Source organism: Lissotriton helveticus, chromosome 5_1 (genome assembly GCF_964261635.1).
Source record: "Lissotriton helveticus chromosome 5_1, aLisHel1.1, whole genome shotgun sequence".
NCBI lineage: Eukaryota > Metazoa > Chordata > Amphibia > Caudata > Salamandridae > Lissotriton > Lissotriton helveticus.
The window spans coordinates 387824328-387851424 of record NC_136065.1 but is presented as its reverse complement, the minus strand read 5'-3'; the positions used below and the strand labels follow the sequence as shown (position 1 = coordinate 387851424).

General features: G+C 45.7%; 1 protein-coding gene across 1 annotated transcript in view; it reads right to left on the bottom strand.

Annotated features, from left to right (window-relative positions):
* HP1BP3 (heterochromatin protein 1 binding protein 3) overlaps window positions 1-27097 on the bottom strand; it is a 704364-nt gene that overhangs the window by 239732 nt on the left and 437535 nt on the right. The window contains exon 7 of the mRNA XM_078642573.1: window positions 17509-17666. Within this exon, the coding sequence (XP_078498699.1) occupies window positions 17509-17666 (158 nt within the window). The remainder of the gene's footprint in view (window positions 1-17508; window positions 17667-27097) is intronic.

Genomic DNA, 27097 nt, shown 5'->3' with positions numbered 1-27097 from the left:
TACGGCAGTTTGGAAGTCTTCGGCAGGGAGGAAGGGTTTAATTTTCCTCAGTGTGTTGATTTGGAAATTAGCTCCTTTTGTGGCTTTGCTAACGTGCTGCTGCATGTTGAGCTTGGCGTCGAGTGTGATGCCTAGGGATTTCGCCGAGTCCACGATGGTCGGTTGGACATTGAATGCTGTTAGGTTATTGAGCCAGGTTTGGGTGGTGGAGATTTTCGCCGGGGGTGAGATGAGTAGGAACTCAGTTTTCAGAGCATTTAGTTTGAGGTGATTATCGGCCAACCAAGATTGAGTGTTAATAAGCGTGGAATTCAGATGTTTGATATCTTCCGGGGATTGTAGCTTTAGTTGTGATTAGTTGGGCAAATCCCACCTTGTCATCCGGTGGGGATGGTTTTGAGGGGTAGAATTCCGGATCATTTGTTAGATCAGGATCAGTGTTTTAATCATGTCATGGGTCTGGTTCCTGTTGTGAATCAGGATCTAATGGCATTATGTCTTCATCTAATTGCCCATGCCCTTGTTAATCGTCACTATCCTCTGATTGTGGAGAGTGTGGTGGCGAAATAATTAAATTATGGTTAACAGTGGTGGAGGTGAAGGTGGTGGTAAAGTGTTAGTTGCTATATGAATCTTCTTTGGAGGAACTGGAATTTGTGGTAAATGATCTGGTTTCCTCTTTGTAGGTGGTTTGGTGACTATGTGACCAGCTTTTGGGTGGATAAAGATAGTAGTCTGATTTGGATCCGGCAAAAAAACTCCTTGGAATCGATAGGCTTGCTTGGCATCGTAGATTTGTCTTTGGGAACTGTTTTTGGATGTTTTGGGACATTGTTCGGTACAGCATCATTTCCCGATTCCAAAGCTTTCGGTGCTTTATCTTTTGATAGCACTAGAGTCTTTCCTGTGTGTTTCGGTGCCAAGGACTTGTCTGTTTGCTTCGGGGCCGAGGTTTTATCCAGCTGTTTTGGTGCCGATGGTTTATCCGGCTGCTTCGGCGTCAATGCTATCTTCGGTGCTGATGCTTTATCGGAGTGCTTCGGTGCCGAATGTTTTCCTGGTGCCGGTGGAAGAGGGCGTGGCAACTCGGACGACTGAGCTTTCGGTGCCGAGGATGTTTTTTCGGTCGCGGATGGTTGGCTCGAGCCGGATCGCTTTTGTTTGTCCTTCGGTGCCGGGACCAGGGCGGGGCATTCGAAGTCTTAGTACGGTGTGAACCTGAGCCCTAAGGCAAAGGTGTTACTGGTGCCATTGGTGTGGGAATGGTTGGAACTGGGTTTTCAGTAATCACGTCCCTTTGAGCAGGGGTGATGTAATCTTCGGCGTTGGAGATATCTGCTTCAGAGTCCGGAAGGTTGTCGGGACCTGGATGGAAGATGTCCAGAATGGTACCTGTGCCTCGCTGCCTGTCACGGCGTCGACCTCGACGATTCCGGATGGTCTTTTTTGATTTGAATGAGAGGCAAGCTTCACAATTGTCCTCTCGATGTTCCGGAGAGGCACAGATTGCAGACAGAATGGAGGTCAGAGTGTGGAAACTTCGCACTACACTGTGGACATTTTTTAAATGGGAATCCGTTTCATCCACGTCAGTCTCTATCGGCGCAGGTAGGCCCAATGGCCCACATGGAGGTTCGCATTCGTCGAAGTGTAATCGAAAGTTGTCGAGGGTGCGCGTCCAAGGCACACAATCGGAAAAATACCGTAGGTTAACTGCGATTGCCCGTCGAAGGGGGTTCGATAACAATACCGATCCGGAGCGCAGCAAGTCACATCCGAACCCGATGGCGGAAAAAAACAATCTAACGATGGAGCCGAAGCCCATGCACACTGTCGACGGAAGGAGTCACCAACCTCGTGACTACAAGGCTTCTTCGAAGACAAAAACAGCATGCAAACATCCGAGCCCAACACCAGATGGCGATCTATTGCATAGTGTACGATCTGCAGCGCTCATGCCTCAAACTTTTTCGAAGAAAATTAACCTGCAAACATCCAGACCCAACACTAGATGGCAGGAGTATGCAAAGCATGTGATCTACAGCTCACATGCCTCGAACATACTATTATCTAGTTCATTCATATATGCAGTTCTGTCACAACTGATATCACCATTCATACTTTTTTTATAAAAGTGGAACACTAACATATACCCTATAACATGTGCTATACCTTATTAGAGGCAGATAAGAAAGAATAGACCAAAATTTATAAAGGATAGCTAATTCGCAGCCTCTCTCCATGGGTAGAGTAAAATGAATATGCTACTTACCAGTATGCATCTGTTCTTGGCATGTAGGGCTGCTGACATTCATATCTATAGCATAGATCGCCGCCTAGTGTTGGGTCCGGATGATAGCACATTGTTGTCCTGGAAGAGTCTTCGAAGTATCACGAGATAGGTGGCTCCTCCCCTGGACTACAGTGCGCATGGGCATCGACTCCATCCCCAGATTGTTTTTAGCCATTGTGGCGAAGATGGAGTATAACAGTGTGAGCGATGACCATGCTAAGAGTAAGTGTAAATTCTGCAGCCGCTACAGGCGCCGGGGAGGAGGGCGGGCGATATGAATGTCAGCAGCCCTACATGCCAAGAACAGATGCATACTGGTAAGTAGCATATTCAGTTCGAGGCATGTGGGCTGCTGAATTCATATCTATAGCATAGAATAAATAGCAGTCCCTCCATTAACGGCGGCCGTCTGTGCCAGCTGCAGACGTCTGAAAAAGTGTCTTAAGAACAGCCTGCCCCACAGCTGCTTGGAGTGCACATCTACACAGTAGTGTTTAGTAAATGTGTGTGGTGTAGACCATGTGGCTGCTCTACAAATATCTTCTAAAGGGATATTACCAAGGAAAGCCATGGAGGCCCCCAACTTGCGGGTGGAGTGGGCTCTGGGGGGGACCGTTAAAGTGCGCTTAGCCTTGTGATAGCAAATCTGAATACACTTAACGATCCCCCTGGCTATACCTGCTTTGGAAATGGGGTTACCTTTGTGCTGGGCTGAAAAGGCAACAAAGAGTTGTTGTGTCTTCCTAAATTCTTTGGTCCTATCGATGTAGTACATCAAAGCTCGTTTGACATCAAGAGTGTGGAGCATTCTTTCGGCTACTGTCTCTGGGTTTTGAAAGAACGCGGGCAGTTCAATGGTCTGATTGACATGGAACTGCAAAACCACTTTAGGAAGAAATTTAGGGTTAGTGCGCAGCACCACCCTGTTGGGAGTGAATTTGAATGAATGGCTCTTGTACAGTGAGCGCCTGTAGCTCACTAACACGTCGTAGAGACGTAATGGCAATGGGAAAAGCCACTTTCCATGTTAAGAACTGAATCTCACATGAATGTAGAGGCTCAAAAGGTGGGCCCATCAACCTGGTGAGGACTACATTGAGGTTCCATACAGGAGCTGGCGGGGTCCTGGGAGGGATGACCCGCTGCAGGCCTTCTAGGAAGGCTTTAATGGCAGGCACTCTGAAAACGGAGAGATGCTGCCTGTTTTGGAGATAAGCCGCTATGGCGGATAAGTGTATCCTGATGGAAGCATATGCTAGATTGCATTTGTAAAGATGTAACAAATAACAGATGATGTTGGGAGTGGATGCATCCAGCGGGTTGATGTTGTGTTCAGTACAGTAAATGACAAACCGCTTCCATTTTGCTGCATAGCAAGCTCTGGTGGTGGGCTTTCTTGCCTCCCGTATGATATCCATGCATTCAGGAGGCAAGTCAAGGTAGCCAATGTAGGAGAGTAGGGTCTGCAGTCCTATGATCACTCAGATTTTTGCTTTTTTGCTTCACTGGTTTACGACTTTCCCTGGCTGTGGGCCTGCTAATCAGACCCACAGCCTAGCTGTTCTCTCTGTTCCAAATTGTACCCAGGTACTGAATTGGCACTGGGCCTGTATTATGCCACCCCTGGGCTGACTAACTAAACAGACACAACTGGCTGCTTGACAGCTGGGGGCAAGGAGGTGTAATCACCCCTGCTCTAGATATAGTATACCTATATCTAAACCGAAAATGGGCACAGATCTATCAGTCACTCCTATGGCAGGCCTTAACAATCCTGAAGGCAGAGTGCTTGGAATCGTGTGAGATGGTGCTCTGGCATGAGCTGAGCCTGTCTGTGGCTTTCGGGATCTATCCCTTAGCCGTTTCCATGATAGCGTCAGACCATATACTCTTAAGTGCCTTATAATCCTCGCGGTTATGGTAACTTTGGTCTGACATTATCTAAACATGTCGTGTAAGGTGTCATACGCTTTGGAATACTACCCCCTCGCCAGTTCTGGCGACGGGGGTAGCATTCCACCCCTCTAGAGGGAGAAGACATGTTGGTAGCCTGTAACCCCGGTTAAAGTTGAACATAGCCTCAGCTCCACAAAATGGATGCTGCCACCGAGACACAAGTCTGCCCTCCTGCTGCTGGGAGTCCTTCCAGCGCGGACAAAGGGTTTCCTGTCAGGGGCGGTGCTAGCACCATCCCAGACAGGGTTATGTGTATCCCAGGTAGGCAGGGCTATAGAGGAAGGTGACTGCAAGTGGCACCCAGGTGCTCACTGTGCATAGGCCGGTTTGAACCAGTTCCAGGGGCACACCAGCCCCTGAGCTGGGGAAAGTCCGGCAGGGGAGAGGGGTGTAACCACCCCCCTTCCTGGTCCCACCCATGGGCAGGACCTAGTCGCGTGCCAGCCCCTTTCCTTAGTATAAAGATAGGAGCGGGCCCCCTTTCCAAATTAGATCATCTTTGAATCCTGAAACTACTTTCTACGAAAGGAACTCAAGACTTCTTCTCAAGATTTCTCCCTTGTGACTAAGGAGTAGTCACCCTGCAGCAGCAGGCACCACCTAAGTATCTTGCGGTTTGCTGAAACGTCCTTCCTCCGGAACCAGACTGCCAAGCTCGACGAGACCCGGACTCCCTGCCCTCTCTGACCTCAACCTGCCTCTACAGCACAGCTGAGACCCGTAGGTGCGACGAGACCAGAGGACCCGGCGATCATCAGAACCAGCACGACACTGAACAGGGAGTACACTCCTGTGCCTTCTTCCTCCACCGGCACGAGCTCGATTGCCCCTTTTTGCAGCATGACGAGTACCTCCTGCTGCAATAAGTGCAAATGCTCTGTGGACATAGGACGGTGTTTTGGTGGCATGTTGGGTGGAGTGGATGTTAACTCCAGACAATAACCGAACTGGATAAGTTTCCTGACCCATCTGTCTGTGGTGATGGATTTCCAGACTGGCAGGAACTGCTGGAGTCTCCCCCCGATAGGTGTAGTATGGTCGGGGGGCAGTGTAAGGGCGTCACTGATTGTTGGTGGCGGAGGAGCGGGAGTTTCATTCATTCATTAAATCTTTATTTCGGCACATAATGCCATAAAAGAGCAATGCATATATCATATTACATTTCATTATGTTAAAACGTTACAATTGATAAAACATTAGTTTTTAAAAAAAAACAAAAATACAAGCAATTTGTGAAATGTATGGAGCAGAAACGTTTCATTCATAAATCAAGTTAGGCAACATCTCATCAATTCCAATTAAACCAATGCCATTACAGTCGATTTCCCATTTTTTTCCTTAAATAGAATATGTAAAGTAGGAATCTACTAACACTAAATATAATTTGTTGGGATGTATTAGTTGTTAGGATTCTCAGAGCCTGTAAACTTGACCTCACGCCTAAAAGAAGGCAGATGGGTTTAATCCATCTCTTTCTTGCCCGAATGTAACAGGGGCAGAAAAGGAGGATATGTTGCTCATTTTCAATCTGATTACAGTTACACATAGAGCAATTTACATCCGTTGACGAGGTTCCTGCATCACGGTTCCCATCCCAGCGGGCCAAGGTGGTTTTTATTTGTAAATTTCCATATCTAAACTTTAAAAATAAAGTTTTGGCAAGCGGGGGCTCTATTTCATCCATGAAGGTCTCATACAAAGGTTCGTCCTTGAAGTTTAAGAACCTTGTTACCAGGGTCCCATTGCTTCTATTACTTGTGGTCCTATTTAGGATGAAGCTCCAAAAGGCCCTTTTCAGTATTATTTTGGGGTTGGTGGGTAATTGTTCGGGGTTCTCCCAAAAATGTTTCAGCCCAATTTTGCCCAACCAAATCTTGATATGTCTTAACCATGGAGTGTCAACCTGACTATCAAGTAACATAACTTCTTTTATCCCATCTCTATAGTCTTGAAGTTCAGGGACATGCCATAGTCTGACCCACAACATCAGTGGTCGGATCAAAACTTGGTGGTCGGTTCTTTTGAAGTTTAGATCAAGTTCCAGGGGCACTAGTGGAGTACCTCTAGGAACCCTTGTCAAACTTCGCATAAAATTATTGTCTAGCAGACTAAAAGTTTCCTTTGAGCCGGGTCCCCATATTTCTGCCCCATAAAGGACCGCTGATTGGACCTTGGCCTTAAATAATTCCATCACAGGAGAGGCTGCTTTACTTGTACTTAAACTTTGCTCCCTAAGAATAGGTTTGACGTTCTGGGCAAAAATTAATTTGCTTTTATCCATTTGGGCTTTCCAAGTAAAATTTGAATCCAAAGTCACCCCCAAGTATGAAAAATGAGGGACGGATTCCAGCTTTTCGCCTTTTAGTGTTAGACAGCCTCTGTCTGGTTTTATAGGATTTAGGGCCATGTATTTGGTCTTCTTCACGTTGATTTCCAGCCCCTTCTGGCTGCAGTAATCATTAAAAGTATCTATTATTGTCTGCAAGCCGTTTTTCGTTTGGGAAATCAGGATGGTATCATCAGCAAATAGTAGCGATGACACCTTCTCGCCATTCAGTTTAGGAGAATCGTTCTTACATCTCTCCAGAAATAAGGGAATGTCATTTACGAAAAGAGAGAATAGCGTGGGGGCCAGGACACAGCCCTGGCAAACTCCACGCTCAATGGGTATCTTCTGGGTTAATTCACCATTTGGACCCCATCTGATTTTCGCAAAGTTCCCTGCATGTAGCTCCTTAATCTGAGTGACAAGATTATTTGGCATACCTGCTGCACTCAATGTTTTCCATAGGAGATTGCGAGGCACCAAGTCGAATGCTGCCCTTAGATCGACAAAGGCAACATATAAATGGCACCTTTTAATCACCACGCACTTCCAATAGAGGCAGCAGAATCTAAAAATCTGATCTATTGTACTGATTTTAGATCTAAACCCTGCTTGGAATTTGGTGAGTATTGCATTTTCATCTAGCCAGTTGGTCACTCGTAATAAGATATGGCGTGAATAAATTTTTTGTAAAATGTCCATTAAACTTATTGGCCGATAATTACAAGGGTCCATCCTGTCACCCTTTTTGAAAATTAGAACGATTTCAGCTCCCTTCCAGCTCTCGGGAAAGTCCAAAGTGCTGGAAAATACATTACACAAGAAGTTAATATAGGGTGCCCATACTGCTACGTCGTGCTTGTATAGGTCCCCCGGAATTTTGTCCAAGCCTGGAGCTTTCCCTGGTTTAATCTGGGATATTGCCAGCTCTGTTTCGCCTAAAGTGAAAGACAACTGGTCTACCGAGGATTCGCAGTTTATTCCATGCATATCCAAATCTGGGTCATCATATTTTTTGTATAGGTTCGTGAAATGGGTGACCCAGGTTTGTTCATCCAGAAAAACATCCTTGACCACCCTGCCCACGTTATTCCCATTTGCCACCAACCTCCAGAAAGTGAAATTATCACGCGCCCTGGCGGCTAGCAGCAAATCGGCCCATTTGTCTTCCTCCCATGCCATTTTTGCTATTCTTTGAACAGATTTGTATTTATTCCTTGCTTGTTTTACCTCTAAGGGAGATTTAGCTTTGATTGCAGTTAATAATTCCCTCTTTGACTCTCTACAGGATCTGTCATACCAAGGTTTACTATGGGACAGATTCTGAATTTTCTGTTGGGGTTTTTTGGGCATCTTGGTGACTAATAATTTTATTTCATCAAAAAATTTCTGATGTATTGGTAGAAATGTAGTTTTTATTACATCTTCATCCATTGTCGCCAGATAGGGTCCAAATGTCCCGGCCAGAAGTAAATATATTTCGCTGAGAATGTCACTATGGTCCAATATGAGTGGCCATTTCAGAGATCTTCTATTGTTACTAATATGGATCTCGAGGTTGGTATTGGCCCTTTCATCAATTGTACTTTGTTCGACCATATTATTGAAAAGTAAGACGTCTACAGTTAAAGTTAGGGGGAAGTGATCACTTTCGAACCGTTCCATTACTTCAAGGTCTAGGAGGTTTGGCCAAAGCGAAATGGAAACAATGACAAAATCTAAGTTACTTTTATAGGTGTTTCTGGTGAATGTTGGCTTCTTAGAGATGTCAGATGGTAACCTTCCGGATATATGACGTTAAAACGCATGTTTTTACAACGCATACCTTTACAACGGGACTTTTACAACGCCAATACTATTACCACGCATGTATTTACAACGCATTTTTTTACAACGCAGGTACCTTTACAACGCATACCATTACAACGTAAGTATTGGTAAGTATATATATTTTTTTTAATTGTATATTATTTAAAATTAATATAATGTAATGTAATTGTATTTAATTTAATTTAATTTAATTTCATTTAATTAATTTAATTTAAATTTAATTTTATTTTATTTTATTTTTACCCTGTATCCCTTTACCCAAAAACCCAAAACTGACCCTGAACCCTAAAAATACCCCTTTACCCAAAAACCCAAAACTGACCCTGAACCCTAAAAATACCCCTTTACCCAAAAACCCAAAACTGACCCTAAACCCTAAAAATACCCCTTTACCCAAAAACCCAAAACTGACCCTAAACCCTAAAAATACCCCTTTACCCAAAAACTGAAAACTGACCCTAAACCCTAAAAATACCCCTTTACCCAAAAACTGAAAACTGACCCTGAACCCTAAAAATACCCCTTTACCCAAAAACTGAAAACTGACCCTGAACCCTAAAAATACCCTTTTACCCAAAAACTGAAAACTGACCCTGAACCCTAAAAATAACCCTTTACCCAAAAACCCAAAACTTACCCTGAACCCTAAAAATACCCCTTTACCAAAAAACTGAAAACTGACCCTGAACCCTAAAAATACCCCTTTACCCAAAAACTGAAAACTGACCCTGAACCCTAAAAATACCCCTTTACCCAAAAACTGAAAACTGACCCTGAACCCTAAAAATACCCTTTTACCCAAAAACTGAAAACTGACCCTGAACCCTAAAAATAACCCTTTACCCAAAAACCCAAAACTTACCCTGAACCCTAAAAATACCCCTTTACCAAAAAACTGAAAACTGACCCTGAACCCTAAAAATACACCTTTACCCAAAAACTGAAAACTGACCCTGAACCCTAAAAATACCCCTTTACCCAAAAACTGAAAACTGACCCTGAACCCTAAAAATACCCCATTACCCAAAAACCCAAAACTGACCCTGAACCCTAAAAATACCCCTTTACCCAAAAACCTAAAACTGACCCTGAACCCTAAAAATACCCCTTTAAAAAAAACCTAACATATAACATTTTAAATATAATTATATACTTACCAATACTTACGTTGTAATGGTATGCGTTGTAAAAGTACCTGCGTTGTAAAAACATGCGTTGTAAATAAATGCGTTGTAATGGTATTTGCGTTGTAAAAGTTCCGTTGTAATGGTAGTGCGTTGTAAAAAATGCGTTGTAATGTGTGTTTACCTAACCTTCCATTGCAAGCCCTAAGAGAATGTTCTACACATAAACTCATCAGTTGAAGACCCAAAGTTGAGCATCTAACTGGTTTAACATTCTCCAGAGTGGGGATTTTATTTGCTTGGTCTTCCTCCTCAAAAATTTCACTTAGACCCTGAACTGGCTCGAAATTGCAATTTAAATCTCCGGCCAAAATAACAAGATCATTCCTGGAATCCAATTTACTCAAAAAGCAGTCTAATTTTGCAATAGTTGGCGATTCTCCAGAGGAAGGCGAGGGCCTATTGTAAATGTTTACAAGAAATAGGTTCTTCCCGTTGGATACAGTAGCTTTTAGCGCCAATATGTCAACACAATTAGTGGGTATAACCTCAATCTTTACCTTTAAATTTATTTTCACCCATGTCAAAAGGCCCCCAGATGCCCTTCCACTTCTAGAGGGAGTCGCACCAATTCCATATGTCTTGTAACCCACCCTATGAGGCGCCTCCACAGCCCAGGTTTCCTGGAGGAAGCAAAAGTCGAAAGATTTTATGAAATTTGACCACTCGGGATCCCTCCGATTTTTTACAACTCTAGCTATATTCCAACAGACCATTTTAATCGGCTTAATGAGATTAGATGGCCTCTCAACAACACTCCCAAACATCTCATCAAGATTAGTGAAAGGCACAGGTAGGGGTACCAAAGATGTTACTTCTGCAGTTAGGGTACTCCCCAAGATGGTCGTGGCTAATACCTGTTCTTCCATAACATTTACATCTCCAAATTCATTCCTGACATGGTATACGGTTTTATCTAAACAGGAGAGCATGGTGTTATCATGTACAACAAGCTTATCTGAAATGCCCACATCACCCAAAGCCATTTTGTCTATACCCTCATCCCCCCGGGTCGAATGGCATCAATCACAGTCATCAAGACCACTAAAGATGTCGAACCTATTAAAGGTTTCTAAAGGGGTGAAGGGTTTTAGGTGATCCATCCTTCCATTCTGGGGATTGTATGTTTTGGGCATTACATGATTCCAAACCCTATGATCTGATGATTCCACAGGGTACGGTGCTTGATACATGTTATTTGCATTTTGGAAAGAAGGGGGGTACAAAGCATACTGGTTACCCACAGTATCCCAAATACTAAAATGGTTATTTGGCTGTGGTTGCTGAGTGCGTTGTGGAGGGTAATACTGGGGCGGGTGGTGTTGAGATGAAAACACCAATGCCCTGGGGTAGAAGTAAGTTAGTGGTTTGGGAATTATTGAATTATTAGAGTTTCCCATCTGCCAATTCAAAATAAATTGTACCGCAATCGGATCTCTAAAATTCACAACCACAATGTCGCCTTCAATGTCTTTGGGTTTACCCCCTAACCATTGTAGACGACGAACATGAGTAATTTCCCCGTTAATGTGATTAGCAATTGGCCTGTAAATACTCAGCCAATGCATAATTTTGTTTTTTAATTGGGCAAAGCCCTCCCGCTTATTGTTGCCGAGCACAGGCACCCCCGTTAGAATTACCACATAGGGTACAGCCTCAGGTGGAAGTTCGGGCAAGGGGGTCCTTCTAGGTTTCCCCCAGGTATGTCCGCTATCTCCCATCATCCTCGTTTGTTTTCCCACAGATGTATTAGGATTGGTGTTATCATTGGTTTTATTTGTGACATTTAAGGTGGATTGATCAACAGTTTTTACTTGGGGGGGCTTAGGAGGGGGATGGTGATGGACCATTGCTGTTATCGTATTCCCCTTAGATTTTACTGACGGAACAATTGAAGGAGGAATTGTGGTATGATTAGGAATCTGTTTGGGCGCTTGCACAATGGTCGGTATATTTTTTGATATAATGTTCTGATTAATTTTACCTTCATTATTTCGACCAGGGTCAATTACAACGTCCTTACTGCCTAATACATACTCGATCTTACACAGTCTACTTTCCATTTCCCTCAGCCTCTCTAGAATACTGACAGAATATGATTTAATCAAACCCTCTATGTCCAGAAGTGTCACAGTACCCTTGGGCTCTATTGATAAGTTCTCGACCCCACTGGTGTCCATGCTATCCTCTTTTTCCATCAGTGAATTTAGCTGGGTTGGTACTGGAGGCATTATGGAGATCCCCTCACGTTCCCCTTGTGGAGTGTGGGGTCCCTTCATGACAGTATTTGCCTTTTTTCCAAAGTCTCGACAACTCAGCTTAGGTTGTAACGGATCCCTCCTTTTCCGCTGTTTCTTAATAGGCGGTGGGCCATAACTTTTCTCAGGGGTTATTTGTTTTGTAACCCTGTTACGGGGTATTGTTGCGGATGGCAGCGCATTTCCCTGTGGCATACAAAGACTATTTGCTTCGGGAGTTGAGGTTGGTCTATTCACATCTATCATAGTTGTCATATTGGGTGTGAGCACAACCACATTTGTTTCCAAGGGGTGATTTTCTAATGGACTTATCGACTCGCTGGGTGGCATTTCGGTAACAGTGTCAATCGGCCCTAGAGCAGGGGATGATGGCAGGAGAATGGACCCATTCTTCATACTTTCCACAGAGCGGCGACGGTCCGCTCGCTTCTCTGCCAAAATGTTTTCCCTTGCGATATCAGGGGACGACTTGGAAACGTATTTGTCCAAAGTACCATTCAACAACACACCCGCTTTGTCAGACATGGGCTGGTCTATAATCACAGTCGACATTTACAAACAGGAGGCAGCACAAGGGTTCAGGACAGTACGGGGCAATGATAGAACATCCAATACCTGTTTGGGCAAGGGGATGTGCCCGGGCCGGGCTCCTCGGTTCTCGGAGGGTCTCAGAGGGTCCGCCCTTAGTCCGGGCTTTGTCCCGGGATTGGTCCCGCACACGCGTCCCGCTAACGCGTGGTTAGCCCAACTGAAATACAAATCCTGACGTAGAGGCGGAGACACGGGAAGAGGCAACAGGTGTGCTCGGTGTAGCACGCACAGCCTGTTGGGCCTCGCAGTCCCGTCCTCCGGCGCCTGTACACCCACGCAGCTTCAATGCCCTCCGGGGCTCCTGGCAGTTAGGCAAAGCAGCACAATAATCCCAGGGTCCTCACAGTGAAAAGCTCCTCGGCGAGCGTCACCCGCGGAGCGGGGGCCGCGAGGAGTAAGAAGGCGCAGGCAGGGGGGCGGAGACACGGGAAGAGGCAACAGGTGTGCTCGGTGTAGCACGCACAGCCTGTTGGGCCTCGCAGTCCCGTCCTCCGGCGCCTGTACACCCACGCAGCTTCAATGCCCTCCGGGGCTCCTGGCAGTTAGGCAAAGCAGCACAATAATCCCAGGGTCCTCACAGTGAAAAGCTCCTCGGCGAGCGGGAGTTGTTTCCGCGACCTCTGCCCTTGGCGCTGTGGCCCCAATAGCCGCCTCTATTCTGCTTGGTGTAAGAGGACTGCGCCCCACCTTTATTGTATTGCGTTTGCTGGGACATCTGGCCTCTGAAAACACCTCTATTGCCTGAGCGACGAAAAGTACTGCCCCGAAACTGCTGGGACTGTAGAGCCCCCATGGACTTCGCAGTCTCGGTATCCTTTTTTTTTTTTTCTAAGGTGGTATCCACCTCTGGACCAAATAACCTATCTGGGTTTACTGGCTGATTGAGGATGGTGGTCTGTATCTCCGGCTTGAACCCGGAGATTCTGAGCCAGGCCTGACGTCGCAACATGAGAGTGGTGTTAATGGCTCTGGCCAAGGTGTCCGCCACGTCCAGGGCACATTTAATAGAAGCGTTGGAAATAAGCTTTCCTTCCTGAATAAGCATCTCAGCTCCTTCTTTATACTGGTCTGGAAGATGTTGTAACAGGGTCTCTAGCGTGTCATAGTGCGCCCTGTCATATCTGGCTAGGAGTGCTTGAGTGTTCGAAATACGCCAGATATTGGCTGCTTGAGCTGCCACCCTCTTCCCCGATGCCTCCAGCACTTTAGATTCCTTGTCAGGGGGAGGAGCATCACCAGTGGTCTGGGAGTTCACCCTCTTCCGGGCATTAGAAACTACCAGAGAGTCCAATGGCAACTGGCCCTTGATGTAGGTAGGGTCGCCAGGTGCCGGCTTATATTTCTTTTCAATCCTAGGGTTGACCACCCTGGCCCGTGTGGGTTCCTTAAAAATGTCTGCAGCATGTTTTAGAACCCCTTTCAGCATGGGGAGAGTCTTGACAGTCTATTCTGCTGTTGAAAAGGTATCATAGAGGAAGTCCACTTCGATAGGGTCGGCATGGAGCTCCACGTCGTGGTTTTTGGCCGCCCTTTCAATTAGAGCATTAAATGCAGCTGAATCCTCAGTAGGAGAGGGCTTGATATTGTAGACCTGAGGGTCATGGGCAGTATGCTGATCCACTGGGTCATCTGCATCTGTCCATGAGTCTTGCTGATCCTCAGGATCAGTATTGGCAGGAAAGTTATACTTCTCATCATCACCTTCTCCACCCTCCACCTCTGAATACGTGGGTGAGGGTGTAGCCACTCTTGGCGTCCGTGGAGCAAGCGGCTCCATTAGAACTGGGGAGTCTGTAGCAGGTTTTTTGCGCTTCAAAGGAATCGTGTAGGACTCCAGAGGCTGGGTTGCTGTGATTTTCCTCTTGTAGAGGGTAAGTTTCCCGGTGTCGGCGTCGATAAAGTGTTCCGATTGCTCTTCCACCGAGGGTTGTCGATGCTTTAAGCTCCCAAGCGGCTGAGAATGCTTTGACGCTGTAGACACTGGCACGGGCGCCTCGGCGACCAAGCGTGGTGCGAAGGCCTTCGGTGCCACCTTTGGCGGCAACGTAAACAGGAGTGGCGTCGAAGACTTCGGCGTTGCAGCAGCCGGCTTCGGTGTGGAAGCATCCTTTGGATCGGCCACGGAAGCCTTGTTCTTGATGCGTTGTAGAGAGTCCGAGACCTGCTTCGTAAAGGAAGCGGACAGTTTCGTCGACCCGACAGACGTTTACGGTCCACCAGCAAGTGAAGACTCGAGCGTCAATGCCTTGTTCTTGTCCGGCCGAGGCACAGGATCAGCCCTTTTCGACGCGCTGTGCCCTCCTTTCGTTTCGACGGCCTTCGGCGCCGACGTTTTCTTGTCGGGGGCCTTGACCACTTGGTGTGGGGTCCCAGACTTCGGTTCGACGCCCTTGGTCGACTTTGACTCGGCGCCCTTGACCGACTTCGGCTCGGCACCCTTGACCGACTTCCCCGTGTCGACAGCCTTCTTCGGCTTCGGCTGCCCCGACGTATCGGAAGACGAGGAGGCGGCCGGAAGGACAGACGTCTTCTGTGTCAATGGCGTCTCCATCACTTTCGTTGTCGTCGACACCGAAGGTTTCAGTTTCGGTTTGACTAACGGCGGCTCCGCAGAAGTGTCCGTAGCGGGCCCGTAGGCGAGGCCGTGGATTGGGGTGGAAGGTCTTGGGTAAGGCCATGTGGCGATCCCTCGACCTGAGCCGTAGTGATTGTTTGAGCGGGGCTTAGCTCTTCACATGAGCTATCTTCCGTGGCCCCATAGGCCTCATTGTCGTCTCCTACCTCGTCGACAACTTCTTCTGCATCGACCACCTCGACGTCCACGTCGTATTCGTAGTCGATCTCCTCCGCTGGAGGGGAAATCTGCATGTGAACTTCATGTTCATCTGCTTCCTCTCTGTCGAAGATGTCCACCGTTGCCGGGGCCGACTGCCGGGCCTCCTGACGCGCCACGCGCCGAAGTCGAATCGTTTTCTTTGATCGAAACCTGGAACAAGCCATACAGTTGGCTTCATCGTGGTCCGGCGACAGGCACTTGTTGCACACCGGGTGGACGTCGATGTGGGGGTACTTAGATCCGCACACGGGACATTTCTTGAACGGACTCCGTTCCATGATGTCGTAGAAAGTCTTGCTGCGTCGACTGGGCCTCGAGCACCGAAGAGCCGCGCGACTCCTCTAGACGTCCGACTCGGGTACTGAGTCGGAACAGGGCTGGGCACCGAACGCAAACAATACCGACGGTATAAGCAAAGGCCTTCGGGCCTTAAGAAAAGTCTATATCGATTCCGAACTGGAGATGTCTAATATACATCCGAACCCAATGGCGGAAAAAAACAATCTGGGGATGGAGTCGATGCCCATGCGCACTGTAGTCCAGGGGAGGAGCCACCTATCTCGTGATACTTCGAAGACTCTAACAGGACAACAATGTGCAATCATCCGGACCCAACACTAGGCGGCGATCTATGCTATAGATATGAATGTCATTTAAAAGAACAAGGGTCCTGAGCAAAGTCAACAAATATCAATAGTTGCAGTATATAGAACACGATGGAAACTATATAGTTCACCTGTCCAGCCGGACCAGGGATTTATTATATTAAGATGACAAGGTAAAATGTGAGTACAAACATTAAGGATAGGGCACAATCCTGTACCGTATTCAGAAGTGAGGACAGAGTGATAAGAAAATAGAAAAGAAAGAAGTTTTCAGGCAAAAGGAGGTGAGCAACCTGGACACTTATTATATACATACGTCAAGTGTGATACCAGGGTAGAACATACACAATATTTACAAAATCGTTTATATGCATGTCTACATATAACAGTCGACGACGTTTCGATCCATAGCTCTAATACATGAGGATCATCTTCAGGACTAAAGAATATATTAGTGCCTGAGTTAATTGTTAAGCCGCTCGGAAATCGAGATTTGCAAAATCGGTTTGCAGATTTATCCGTTTTGGGGAGGTTGCGGCTGGTAGAGACTTGATCAGGATGTCATGTGAGCGCGGACCCTTGAGAATCACAGTTACGCGCTCGGCAATCGAGATTTGCAGAATCGGTTTGGAGAATTTTCCGTTTTGGGGCGGTTGCCCGATGTTCGATAGTTGTCCGTTTTCAAGGCGGTTTCCGGGTGTGGAAAATCCGCAATTTAACTGAATGTTGTCAGGATAAGAAGGCAGGGTCCGTGGCGATTCTGCAAATCTCGATTGCCGAGCACGTAACTGTGATTCTCAAGGGTCCGCGCTCACATGACATCCTGATCAAGTCTCTACCAGCCGCAACCGCCCCAAAACGGATAAATCTGCAAACCGATTTTGCAAATCTCGATTTCCGACCGGCTTAACAATTAACTCAGGCATTAATATATTCTTTAGTCCTGAAGATGATCCTCATGTATTAGAGCTATGGATCGAAACGTCGTCGACTGTTATATGTAGACATGCATATAAACGATTTTGTAAATATTGTGTATGTTCTACCCTGGTATCACACTTGACGTATGTATATAATAAGTGTCCAGGTTGCTCACCTCCTTTTGCCTGAAAACTTCTTTCTTTTCTATTTTCTTATCAAACTGTCCTCACTTCTGAATACGGTACAGGATTGTGCCCTATCCTTAATGTTTGTACTCACATTTTACCTTGTCATCTTCATATAATAAATCCCTGGTCCGGCTGGACAGGTGAACTATATAGTTTCCATCGTGTTCTATATACTGCAACTATTGATATTTGTTGACTTTGCTCAGGACCCTTGTTCCTTTAAATAACTGATACCCATGGTCCTAGGCTACTTTTCGGGTCCCCCTTGTTTCCCTAAAAAAAATAGATATGAATGTCAGCAGCCCACATGCCTCGAACCTACCTATGCCAGTGGACTACAATCACCCTGCCACCACCGACTGTCACATTTATGGCCTCTGTGGTACTTGCACACTATGTACTCAAAGGAGTAGCTGCTGCCCTTAACAGCTGGATAACAGGTAATCTCGCACGCCTGCAAACACTTGTAATTTAGGGCGTACGAACAAGGAAAAGAAAACTACACACCAGACACACCTACCTGGCATCAACATTCAGTTTTGGATAATACTGAGCCACATATTTCTTGATCAAGCCGTATGAAGCCTCTTTGGGTTCACAGATGCGGGTGAAGGCAAGGGGAAGGATATCTTCGAGTTTAACATTTTGCTGTTCTGGCAGGGTCGATGCACTGCTCTTCTGTAGGGGACATAAAAAATTAGTGGTGCATTTACAATAAAAACATTCTGAAACAAATACTTTTTCATTAATGTGATGCTTAGGAGAACAGCCTGAAAAATGAATATAAAGTTATGATTAGCTTTGGTTATAAGAACCTTAACATGAGCTAAAAAAAAGACCAGTCAGTGACACAGTAAAAGCTTTGTTATTCTACAAAACAAACTCTAAAAACCACTGAAATTCACAAGTTATGATTCCATAGAATAACAATAACTTACACCCTATTCATGCACTGCTTCCGACCTCTCATATGACAAGATAAATGACATAACTCATGACATGACTGATAACACTCCAAATGACATAACGGACGATATCACTGATTTGATGTGTGCAGCCGGCGTAGGCCATAGATTCGCCAGACTCATGCACACACTGCTTTAGGAAGCCCATCCTCACAGAACATGGCCTACAGCCATGAACAAATGTGTTAGGCCACAGGACAAGGCTTTTGACAAGGTCCAGTGTCAAACTTACCACTGGCATCCCAGGCATGCGCTTAACCCACCCTGGGAGGCTCACCCCCGCTGCACACAGCAATCAGCCAGGCCGAGCGCCCAACTCGCTATTTTTGAGACTAGTCACATGGAACTTTTAAACTAAACTGGTGTGGGAAAGCATGAAATCTTAACCTAGGCATACTTTCTGATGTGACAGCAGTTAAGAAAAGACTCCTGTTGGTAGCTGGCTCTGTATATACTATACCAAAGTGAGTTATAGTGTGCACAGAGTCCAGTGAGTCCCCAAAGGTAGGCAGAGGTAAAGTTAGATAGCACCTCACTCTCTATTTGTGGTAGTGTGGTCGAGCAGTAAGGCAGTATCAGAGGACAGTGTTAAGCATTTGTTGTACCCACTCAATCAGCAAATGAGTTCACACACTCTAAGACTAAACTTCAGACCAATTGATTTTGGTATATAAATATTTTTCAAGTTATTTTCGTTTCTAGAACCAAGCAAGCCTGGCACTGGTAAGTTGATAAATACTTTGCAGTAAATATACAGTTTGAAATGCAATTGTAAGGTTACATTTTGGATAAGGGGTAATGCAAAACTGTGAAATGCTGTACATATACTTTGTATTGATCTTGCAATGAAAATTACAGGTAAGTTACTTTAACGTTACTTTTGAGATTACTTTTTATATTACTTTATCTACTCAGTGTGACATGCGTAGATATCACACTGGGACATTTCATAAAGAAAAGGTAGGTAAAGTCAGTTTTGCACAATTGTTATTTTTCAGGTTTCCATTCAAATCAACTGCACACTTAGAATATTTTTCAGAGAAAAACAGTCGATGGATTCCTATGGAGAGAAGGAAAACGATACTTACCAGTATGAATCTGTTCTTGGCAAGTAGAGCTGCAGATTCTCACACTTAGCATTAGATCGCCATCTGGTGTTGGGCTCGGATGGTTTCACCTTGTTGTTGTCTTGCAAGAAGTCTTTGTAGTCACGAGATAGGCGACTCCTCCCTTGGATGAAAGTGCGCATGGGCATCGACTCCATCCTTAAATTGTTTTTCGCCATGATGGGAAATGATGAATTTGGTAGAAAGAAAAAGATGTCCATGTATGTATATCCAATTAAGATAGAACTGGAACAGATACAGGTCCCGTCGAGACGGGCGGGCGTGTGAGAATCTGCAGCTCTACATGCCAAGAACAGATGCATACTGGTAAGTAGCATTTTCCATTCGAGGCATATGAGCTGCAGATCTCAAACTCAGCATAGACTATACAGCAGTATCTCCCCTAGCAGTGGTCACCTGTATCTGTTGCAGTAGTTTGAAAGAGAGTTTTGAGGACAGCTTGGCCTACAGCAGCTTGGCTTGCACATCAACACAATAGTGTTTAGTGAAAGTGTGTGTTGTAGACCAAGTTGCTGCCATACAGATTTCTTCTAGGGGAATGTTCCCTAAGAAAGCCATAAGAGTTCCTAGTTTGCGTGTGGAGTGCGCTCTAGGAGGAATTGTTAATGTGCGTTTTGCTTTTTGATCGCATATTTGGATACATTTTACAATACACCTTGCAATACCAGATTAGAGATGGGATTGCCTTTATGTGGTGGAGGGAAAGCTACAAACAATTGTTTTGCGAAATGATTTAGTTCTGTCAATGTAATAAAGAAGGGCTCTTTTCACATCTAGGTTGTGTAGAGCTCTTTCTGCTACAGAGTTTTGGTTTTGAAATAACACTGGCAACTCCACTGATTAAGATGAAGGAAAATGCTACTTACCAGTATGCATCTGTTCTTGGCATGTAGAGCTGCAGAATCCTACATTTTGCAATAGATCGCCACCTGGTGTTGGGCTCGGATGATTGCAGGTTGTTGTCTTCTTGGAAGAAGTCTTTTGTAGTCACGAGATAGGTGACTCCTCCCTTGGACAATACTGCGCATGGTCATCGACTTCATCCTCAGATTGTTGTTTTTCGCCATGATGGGAAATGATGGAGTTAGTAGAAGTAAAGAGAAAGGATGCCCATGCGTGTGCATCTAAGTAAGATGAGTACTGGAACGGATAAAAGTCCCGGGGAGGCAGGAGGTCACGTAGGATTCTGCAGCTCTACATGCCAAGAACAGATGCATACTGGTAATTAGCATTTTCCGTTGGAGGCATATGAGCTGCAGATCCTACATTTTGCAACGATTGTGCAGCAGTGTCTCACTTAGCGGTGGTCGCTTGTATGCGTTGCAGCATACTGAAATAATGTTTTAAAAACAGCTTGGCCTACTGCAGCTTGCTGCTTGGCTTGCACATCAACACAATAGTGTTTAGTGAAGGTGTGTATAGTAGACCATGTGACTGCCTTGCATATATCCTCTAATGGTATGTTTTCTAAGAAAGCCATAGAGGCTCCTAGTTTGCGAGTGGAGTGTGCTCTAGGAGGAACTGTTAGTGTATGTTTAGCCTTGTGATAGCATATTTGAATACACTTTACAATCCATCTGGCAATTCCTCCTTTAGAGATGGGATTACCTTTTTGTGGGGGAGAGAAAGATACAAATAGTTGTTTTGTCTTTCTGAAGGATTTAGTCCTGTCTGTGTAATATAGCGGAGCTCTTCTAACATCTAAGGTGTGTAAAGCTCTTTCTGCAACAGAGTCTGGTTTTTGAAAAAAGCCCTGGTAACTACTGACTGGTTTAGGTGAAAAGGAGTAATCACTTTTGGCAGGAATTTTGGATTGGGTCTAAGAACCACTTTGTTAGGATGTATTTGAAAAAATGGTTCTTCTATTGTGAATGCTTGGATTTCACCGACTCTTCTGAGAGGTAATGGCAACAAGGAAAGCAGTTTTCCATGTTAGGAATTGCAGTTCACATTTATGTAACGGCTCAAAAGGGGGTCCCATGAGTCTTGTAAGGACCACATTTAGGTTCCATACTGGAGCAGGTGGTAACCTGGGTGGGATTATTCTTTTTAATCCTTTCATAAATGCTTTTATTGCAGGTACCCTAATTAGAGAAAGATGCTGTCTATTTTGTAAATATGCTGCAATAGCTGCCAGATGTAGGCGTATGGAAGAGTAAGCCAAATTGGACCTTTGTAAATGTAGAAGGTAGCAAATAATATTTTGGATGGAAACATCCAAAGGATCAATGTGATTGTTGTTACAATATATTGCAAATCGTTTCCACTTAGCAGCATAGCATGCTCTGGTAGTGGGTCTTCTAGCTTCTTTAATTATATTCATACAGTCTGTTGGTAAGTTTAAGTAACCAAACTCTAGGACTTCAGGAGCCAGATCGCCAAATTCAGTTGGCTTGGTTCTGGGTGTCTTATTTCTCCATGGTTCTGTGTGAACAGGGATGGCGTGAGCCGTAATTTCTGATGTGGAACCAATGAGAGATCTAGTAGCGAGGTGAACCACGGCTGACGTGCCCATGTGGGGGCCACTAGTATTAGTTTGAGGGACTGTTGTCTGAGCTTGCGTACTACTAGTGGAATGAGTGGGAGAGGCGGAAAAGCGTACGCAAATCTGCCTGACCAGTTCATCCATATTGCATTCCCCTCCGACCGTGGGTGCTGAAACCTGGCGGCGAAGGTTGGGCATTTTGAGTTCTCGTGGGTGGCAAACAGGTCTATTTGTGGATGCCCCCACATTTGGAAGAATGGTTGAAGTACTTGTGGGTGCAACTCCCATTCGTGAATCTGTTGTGATTGGCGACTTAACAGATCTGCTATCTGGTTGTGGATCCCTGGAAGCTGTTCCACTGTCAGATGTATGTTTCGAGGGATGGCCCATCTCTAACGTTCTGTGCAAGTTGGGACAGTTGCAGAGAGTGTGTGTCCCCCTGTTTTTGTATATAATACATGTCATATTGTCCATCCGGACTAGTACAGCGTTGTTTTGTATTTGTACTTGAAAGGTTTTGAGTGCTAGGAAAATTGCTAGTAACTCCAAATGGTTGATGTGGAACTGTTTTTGTTGATTGTTCCATTGACCTTGTGTGGTATGGTGCAAGAGATGGGCTACCCATCCTGTGAGGGATGCATCTGTCGTGAGCATTAGCTGTGGAACTGGATCTAGGAACGGCCGTCCCTTTGTCAAATTTTTGGTGTTCCACCACTGCAGAGAGCGATATGTACGGCTGTCTACCAACACCAGGTCTGTGAGCTGACCTTGAGCCTGATTCCACTGTTGTGCTAGACATTTTTGAAGCGGGCGCATTTGCAATCTTGCGTGGGGAGCTATGAAGATGCAAGACGCCATCATGCCTATCAGTTTCATGAACACTCTGGCTTGGAGAGAGTGCTGGCATTGAAAAAGGGAGACTAAGTTCTGAATACTTTGAATCCTGGCTTGACTGGGATATGCTAGAGCTACCGATGCGTTTATAGTAGCTCATAGATATTGATGAACGTGCGAAGGCTCTAGGTGCGACTTGGTGTAGTTTATCGTAAACCCTAAGTTGTGCAGTGCTTGAATTGTTTGTTTTGTGTGTTGTGCACACTGGTTGTACGATCTTGCTTTTATGAGCCAGTCGTCTAAGATGGGGAAGTAGTTGTCTTCTGAGATGGCTGCCACTACTGCTAAGCACTTTGTAAACACTTGTGGTGCTGTTGTAACCCCGAATGGAAGGACTTTGAACTGATAGTGTTGTCCTTGTATGACAAACCTTAAATACTTCCTGTGCGCAGGATGTATTGGAATGTGAAAGTAAGCGTCCTTTAGGTCTAGTGTGGACAGAAAATCTCCCTGTTGTAGTAATGGGAGTACCTGTTGTAAAGTGATCATGTGAAAATGATCTGATTGTATGTAGTGGTTGAGGGGCCTGAGGTCGAGAATTGGTCTTAAGTTCCCGTCCTTCTTTGGTATTAGGAAATACAGGGAGTAGATTCCTGTTCCTTGTTCTTCTAATGGAACTACTTGAATAGCATCTTTTTGTAGAAGTGCTAGAACTTCCTGTTGAAGCAGAGTTATGTGTTCTGCAGACATTGGACGCTGCCTGGGTGGTATGTTTGGGGGGCTTGCTGTGAGTTCTAGGCAGTAGCCATGTTGGATAATTTGTCTTACCCACCTGTCTGTTGTGATAGAGTTCCAGACAGGTAGGAACTGTGAAAGTCTGCCCCCCACAGGAGTGGAATGCTGTAGGGGAGGCAGAGGGAAGTCACTGTTTAGGAGTGGAAGAGGAGCGGTTGTTGTTACTACCTCTACCTCTTCCCTTGTTGTTATTGCCTCTGTATCCTCCTCTAAAATATCCTCTATTAGAGGAGGTTTGCGTGTGTGTTTTAAAAGATGATGTTGTGTCTACGCCGGTTTGCTTGGAGCCTCCTCTATAGGAGGAGCGGAGAAAAGAACCTCTAGTTTGGGTGGATTGTAATGCCCCCATAGACTAAGCGGTGTCTGTGTCCTTCATCTTTTCTAAAGTATTATCTACCTTTCTAATGTATTATCTACCTCCGGCCCGAACAATTCGTTCTGATTAAAGGGCTGGTTTAGGATGGTAGTTTGTACCTCTGGTTTAAAACCCAAAATGCGTAACCATGCGTGACGCTTGAGAATAACACTAGTGTTCACTGCTCTGGATGCTGTGTCAGCTACATCTAGTGCACATTTAATTGAGGCATTTGAAATTACTTTGCCTTCTTGTAAACGTTCTGCTGCCAGATCCTTGTGTTGATCTGGTAGGTGTTCCACTAACTTTTCTAGTTGATCATAATGAGCCCTGTTGTAGCGTGATAGTAAAGCCTGTGTGTTTGCTATGCGCCATATATTTGTTGCTTGAGCAGCAATTCGTTTTCCTGACGCATCAATAATTTTGGACTCTTTGTCAGGCGGGGGGTGTCTCCAGAAGTCTGAGAATTAGCCCTCTTGCGTGCATTTGACACCACTAAGGAGTCTAATGGCAGATGGCCCTTAATGTATACTGGATCAGCTGGTGCTGGCCTATACTTTTTCTCTATTCTAGGATTTAACACCCTACGCCTTACTGGATCTTTAAAAACCTCTGGAGCATGTTTAATGACTCCTTTGATCATTGGTAATATTTGGGTGGATCTTTGTGACTGTTCGAAAGTGTCTAACAAGAAGTCCTCCTCAATGGCATCAGAGTGCATAGGAACCCCATGGTAAAGTGCAGCTCTGTTCAATAAATGATTAAAACCAATACTGTCCTCTGTAGGTGAAGCTTTTGTTGGGTAGTACTGAGGATCAGGGATGTCTGGTGCGTTATTTGGTGCATAATTATATGCATCATCATACTTAGGGTATTCTGTGTTACCATCATCATTTAAAGGGTATGTATGTGTCTCTGGAACATAATCCCCCCCCCCCACCCAAGTCATACTCCTCATCAGTGTGGTGTGATGATGCAGGAGAGTGAATAGGAGAAGTTATAGGTTCCACATGTGGAGTAATAGGAGAGGAAGAAGGTGAAGGAGAGGAAGGGTGCATTGGAGAAGTTGCACAGTCCTTTTTGGCAGGAACGAATAGTTTTCTTACCTGTCGGTGTAGTTTTGCAGCTTGAAGATCTTTCTGGATTTACTATGCTGTGCATTATTCCGCGGTCTTGTGGTTGGGTCCGGATTCGTAGTCTTTTCTTTGTTTGTTTTTTTTTTTTTTCGTAGCCCAGGTGGGCGTCGGCGTCACACCTCCTTGGGTGCATTTCCGGTGACGTCGGCATGCTTCCTGCGGAAGCTCCCACTCTTGGGCGCCATCTTCGGGTTCTTTTTTTCCGTGTTTCTTTCGTTTCCGAAGTAATGGCAATGTTCTATTTAGGTGATATTTTACCGCTTTGTACTCTTAAAGTCCTTTCTTTTTTTAACCACCTCTTCTCTCTCCAGCCTCATCTTTCTGGCGGAGGTGGGTGGGTTCGCTAGTGAATCCAGAAAGATCTTCAAGCTGCAAAACTACACCGACAGGTAAGAAAACTATTCGTTTTGCAGCGTGAATCTTTCTGGATTCACTATGCTGTGCATAGATTTTGTAGCGGTTTCTCATCTCTGTGGCGGCTGGGTGGAAGATGAGCGTTGGTTATTGAATATGTGCTGGAGCACCCTTTGTCCGACTTGTGCTTCCTTGTTCATCTGTATATCCACACAGTAGTGCTTCGTGAACGTGTGCACCGAAGCCCATGTTGCCGCCAGGCATATGTCCTCTATGGGTGTGTTAGCCAGGAAGGCTATTGTAGCACCCTTTTTCCTAGTGGAGTCGGCACGTGTCCCCTCTGCTAGCTCTTGTCCTGCACGTTTGTGGCAGAGTTGAATTGTCTGTGCGATCCACCGTGCAATAGTCTTTTTGGTTACTGCCTTCCCCATGAAACTGTTGGCGAATGACACGAAGAACTGTTTTGATTTCCTTTGTCCCTTCGTCCTCTCAATGTAGTGCATGACTGCCCTTCTGGCGTCCAGGGTGTGCAGAGCCCGCTCTGCGCTAGTTGTTGGTTTTTGGAAAAAACTCGGTATCTGTATAGACTGGTTCATGTGGAATTTGGATACCACCTTCGGCATGAAGTGTGGGTCAGTCCTCATCACAACCCTATCATTGTGTATCTGTATGTAGGATTCTTGTAGCGTTAGCGCCTGAAGTTCGCTTACTCTTCGTAAGGACGTTATTGCAACCAGGAAAGCTGTTTTCATAGTTAGCATCTTTAGGGAGGCCTTGTGAAGTGGTTCAAAGGGTTCCTTCATGAGTTCCGTTAGGACTATGTTTAAGTTCCATGCAGGTGGCGGCACCCGCTTGGGTGGTGCGATCCTTTTCGCTCCTTCTAGGAATCTTTTCACCACCTGTGATGTGAAGAACTCCTGCACGTTTCTCCCCTTGTGTAGGCGACTATCTCTGCCAAGTGTACTCCTAACGAGGATGAGCTAAGGTTCTTTTCCAGCAAGTGTGTCAGGTACTTTAGCACTGTGGAGTCCTTCATTTTATTGTGAAGTATTTCTTTCCTGCACCACATTGTGAATCTTTTCCATTTCGCAACGTAGCACTTCCGAGTGCTGGGCCTTCGTGCCTCCCGAAGGACCCTCAGGGTGCTTTCTGGTAATCTCAAATGTGCAAACTCTATGTCCTCAGGAGCCACGCTACTAGGCTCAGGCTCTCTGGCTCTGGGTGTAGCACCTCTCCGTTCTGCATGGAGAGTAGGTCTTTCCTCCTGCCGAATCTGTGGGGTGCACACTGTGTCATCTCCATGATCTGCGAGTACCATGTCTGCCTGGCCCACTGTGGCGCGACCAGTATCAGGGTCATGTTGCTCGCTCTGCACTTGCTCAGCACTCTGTGCATCAGTGGTATCGGAGGAAAGGCATAAGCAAATGTCCCGGACCAATCTATCCATAGGGCATTCCCCAGTGACCCCTCTTCGGGCTGCCTGGATGCGAAGTTTTGGCATTTTGCATTCTGGCGTGTGGCAAACAGGTCCACCGATGGTGTCCCCCATCTGTCGAACAGGTACCTTGTCACCTGAGCATTGAGCTCCCACTTGTGGGATGCCGATGTCTGTCTGCTGAGCCAATCGGTCTGTATGTTGTCCTTCCCTGGTAGGTGTATGACTAGCAGGTCTACTTTGAGAGGGATGGCCCATCTCCATATCTCCTGCACCAGCGTTGAGAGCGGGGCTGACTGTGTGCCCCCTGCTTGTTGATGTAGCAGCACCTTGTGTTTGTACAGTCTTGTTTGGAAAGCTTTCAGTGCAAGGAAGATTGTCTTCAATTCTAGGTAATTGATGTGCCTTGTCGCATCTGTTGGCGTCCACAGTCCCCTCACCTTGAGCTCCTCCATGTGAGCGCCCCATCCCTTCAGGGATGCGTCTGTGGTGATGGTCACTGTTGGCGTTGGGGGTGTTAGAGGCTTTCCCCTTGTTATGTTCTCCATGGTCCACCATGTCATCTCCTTCTGCACTGCGTGCGTCACAACCACTAGATCCTCCCAACGGCCTGTAGCTTGTGA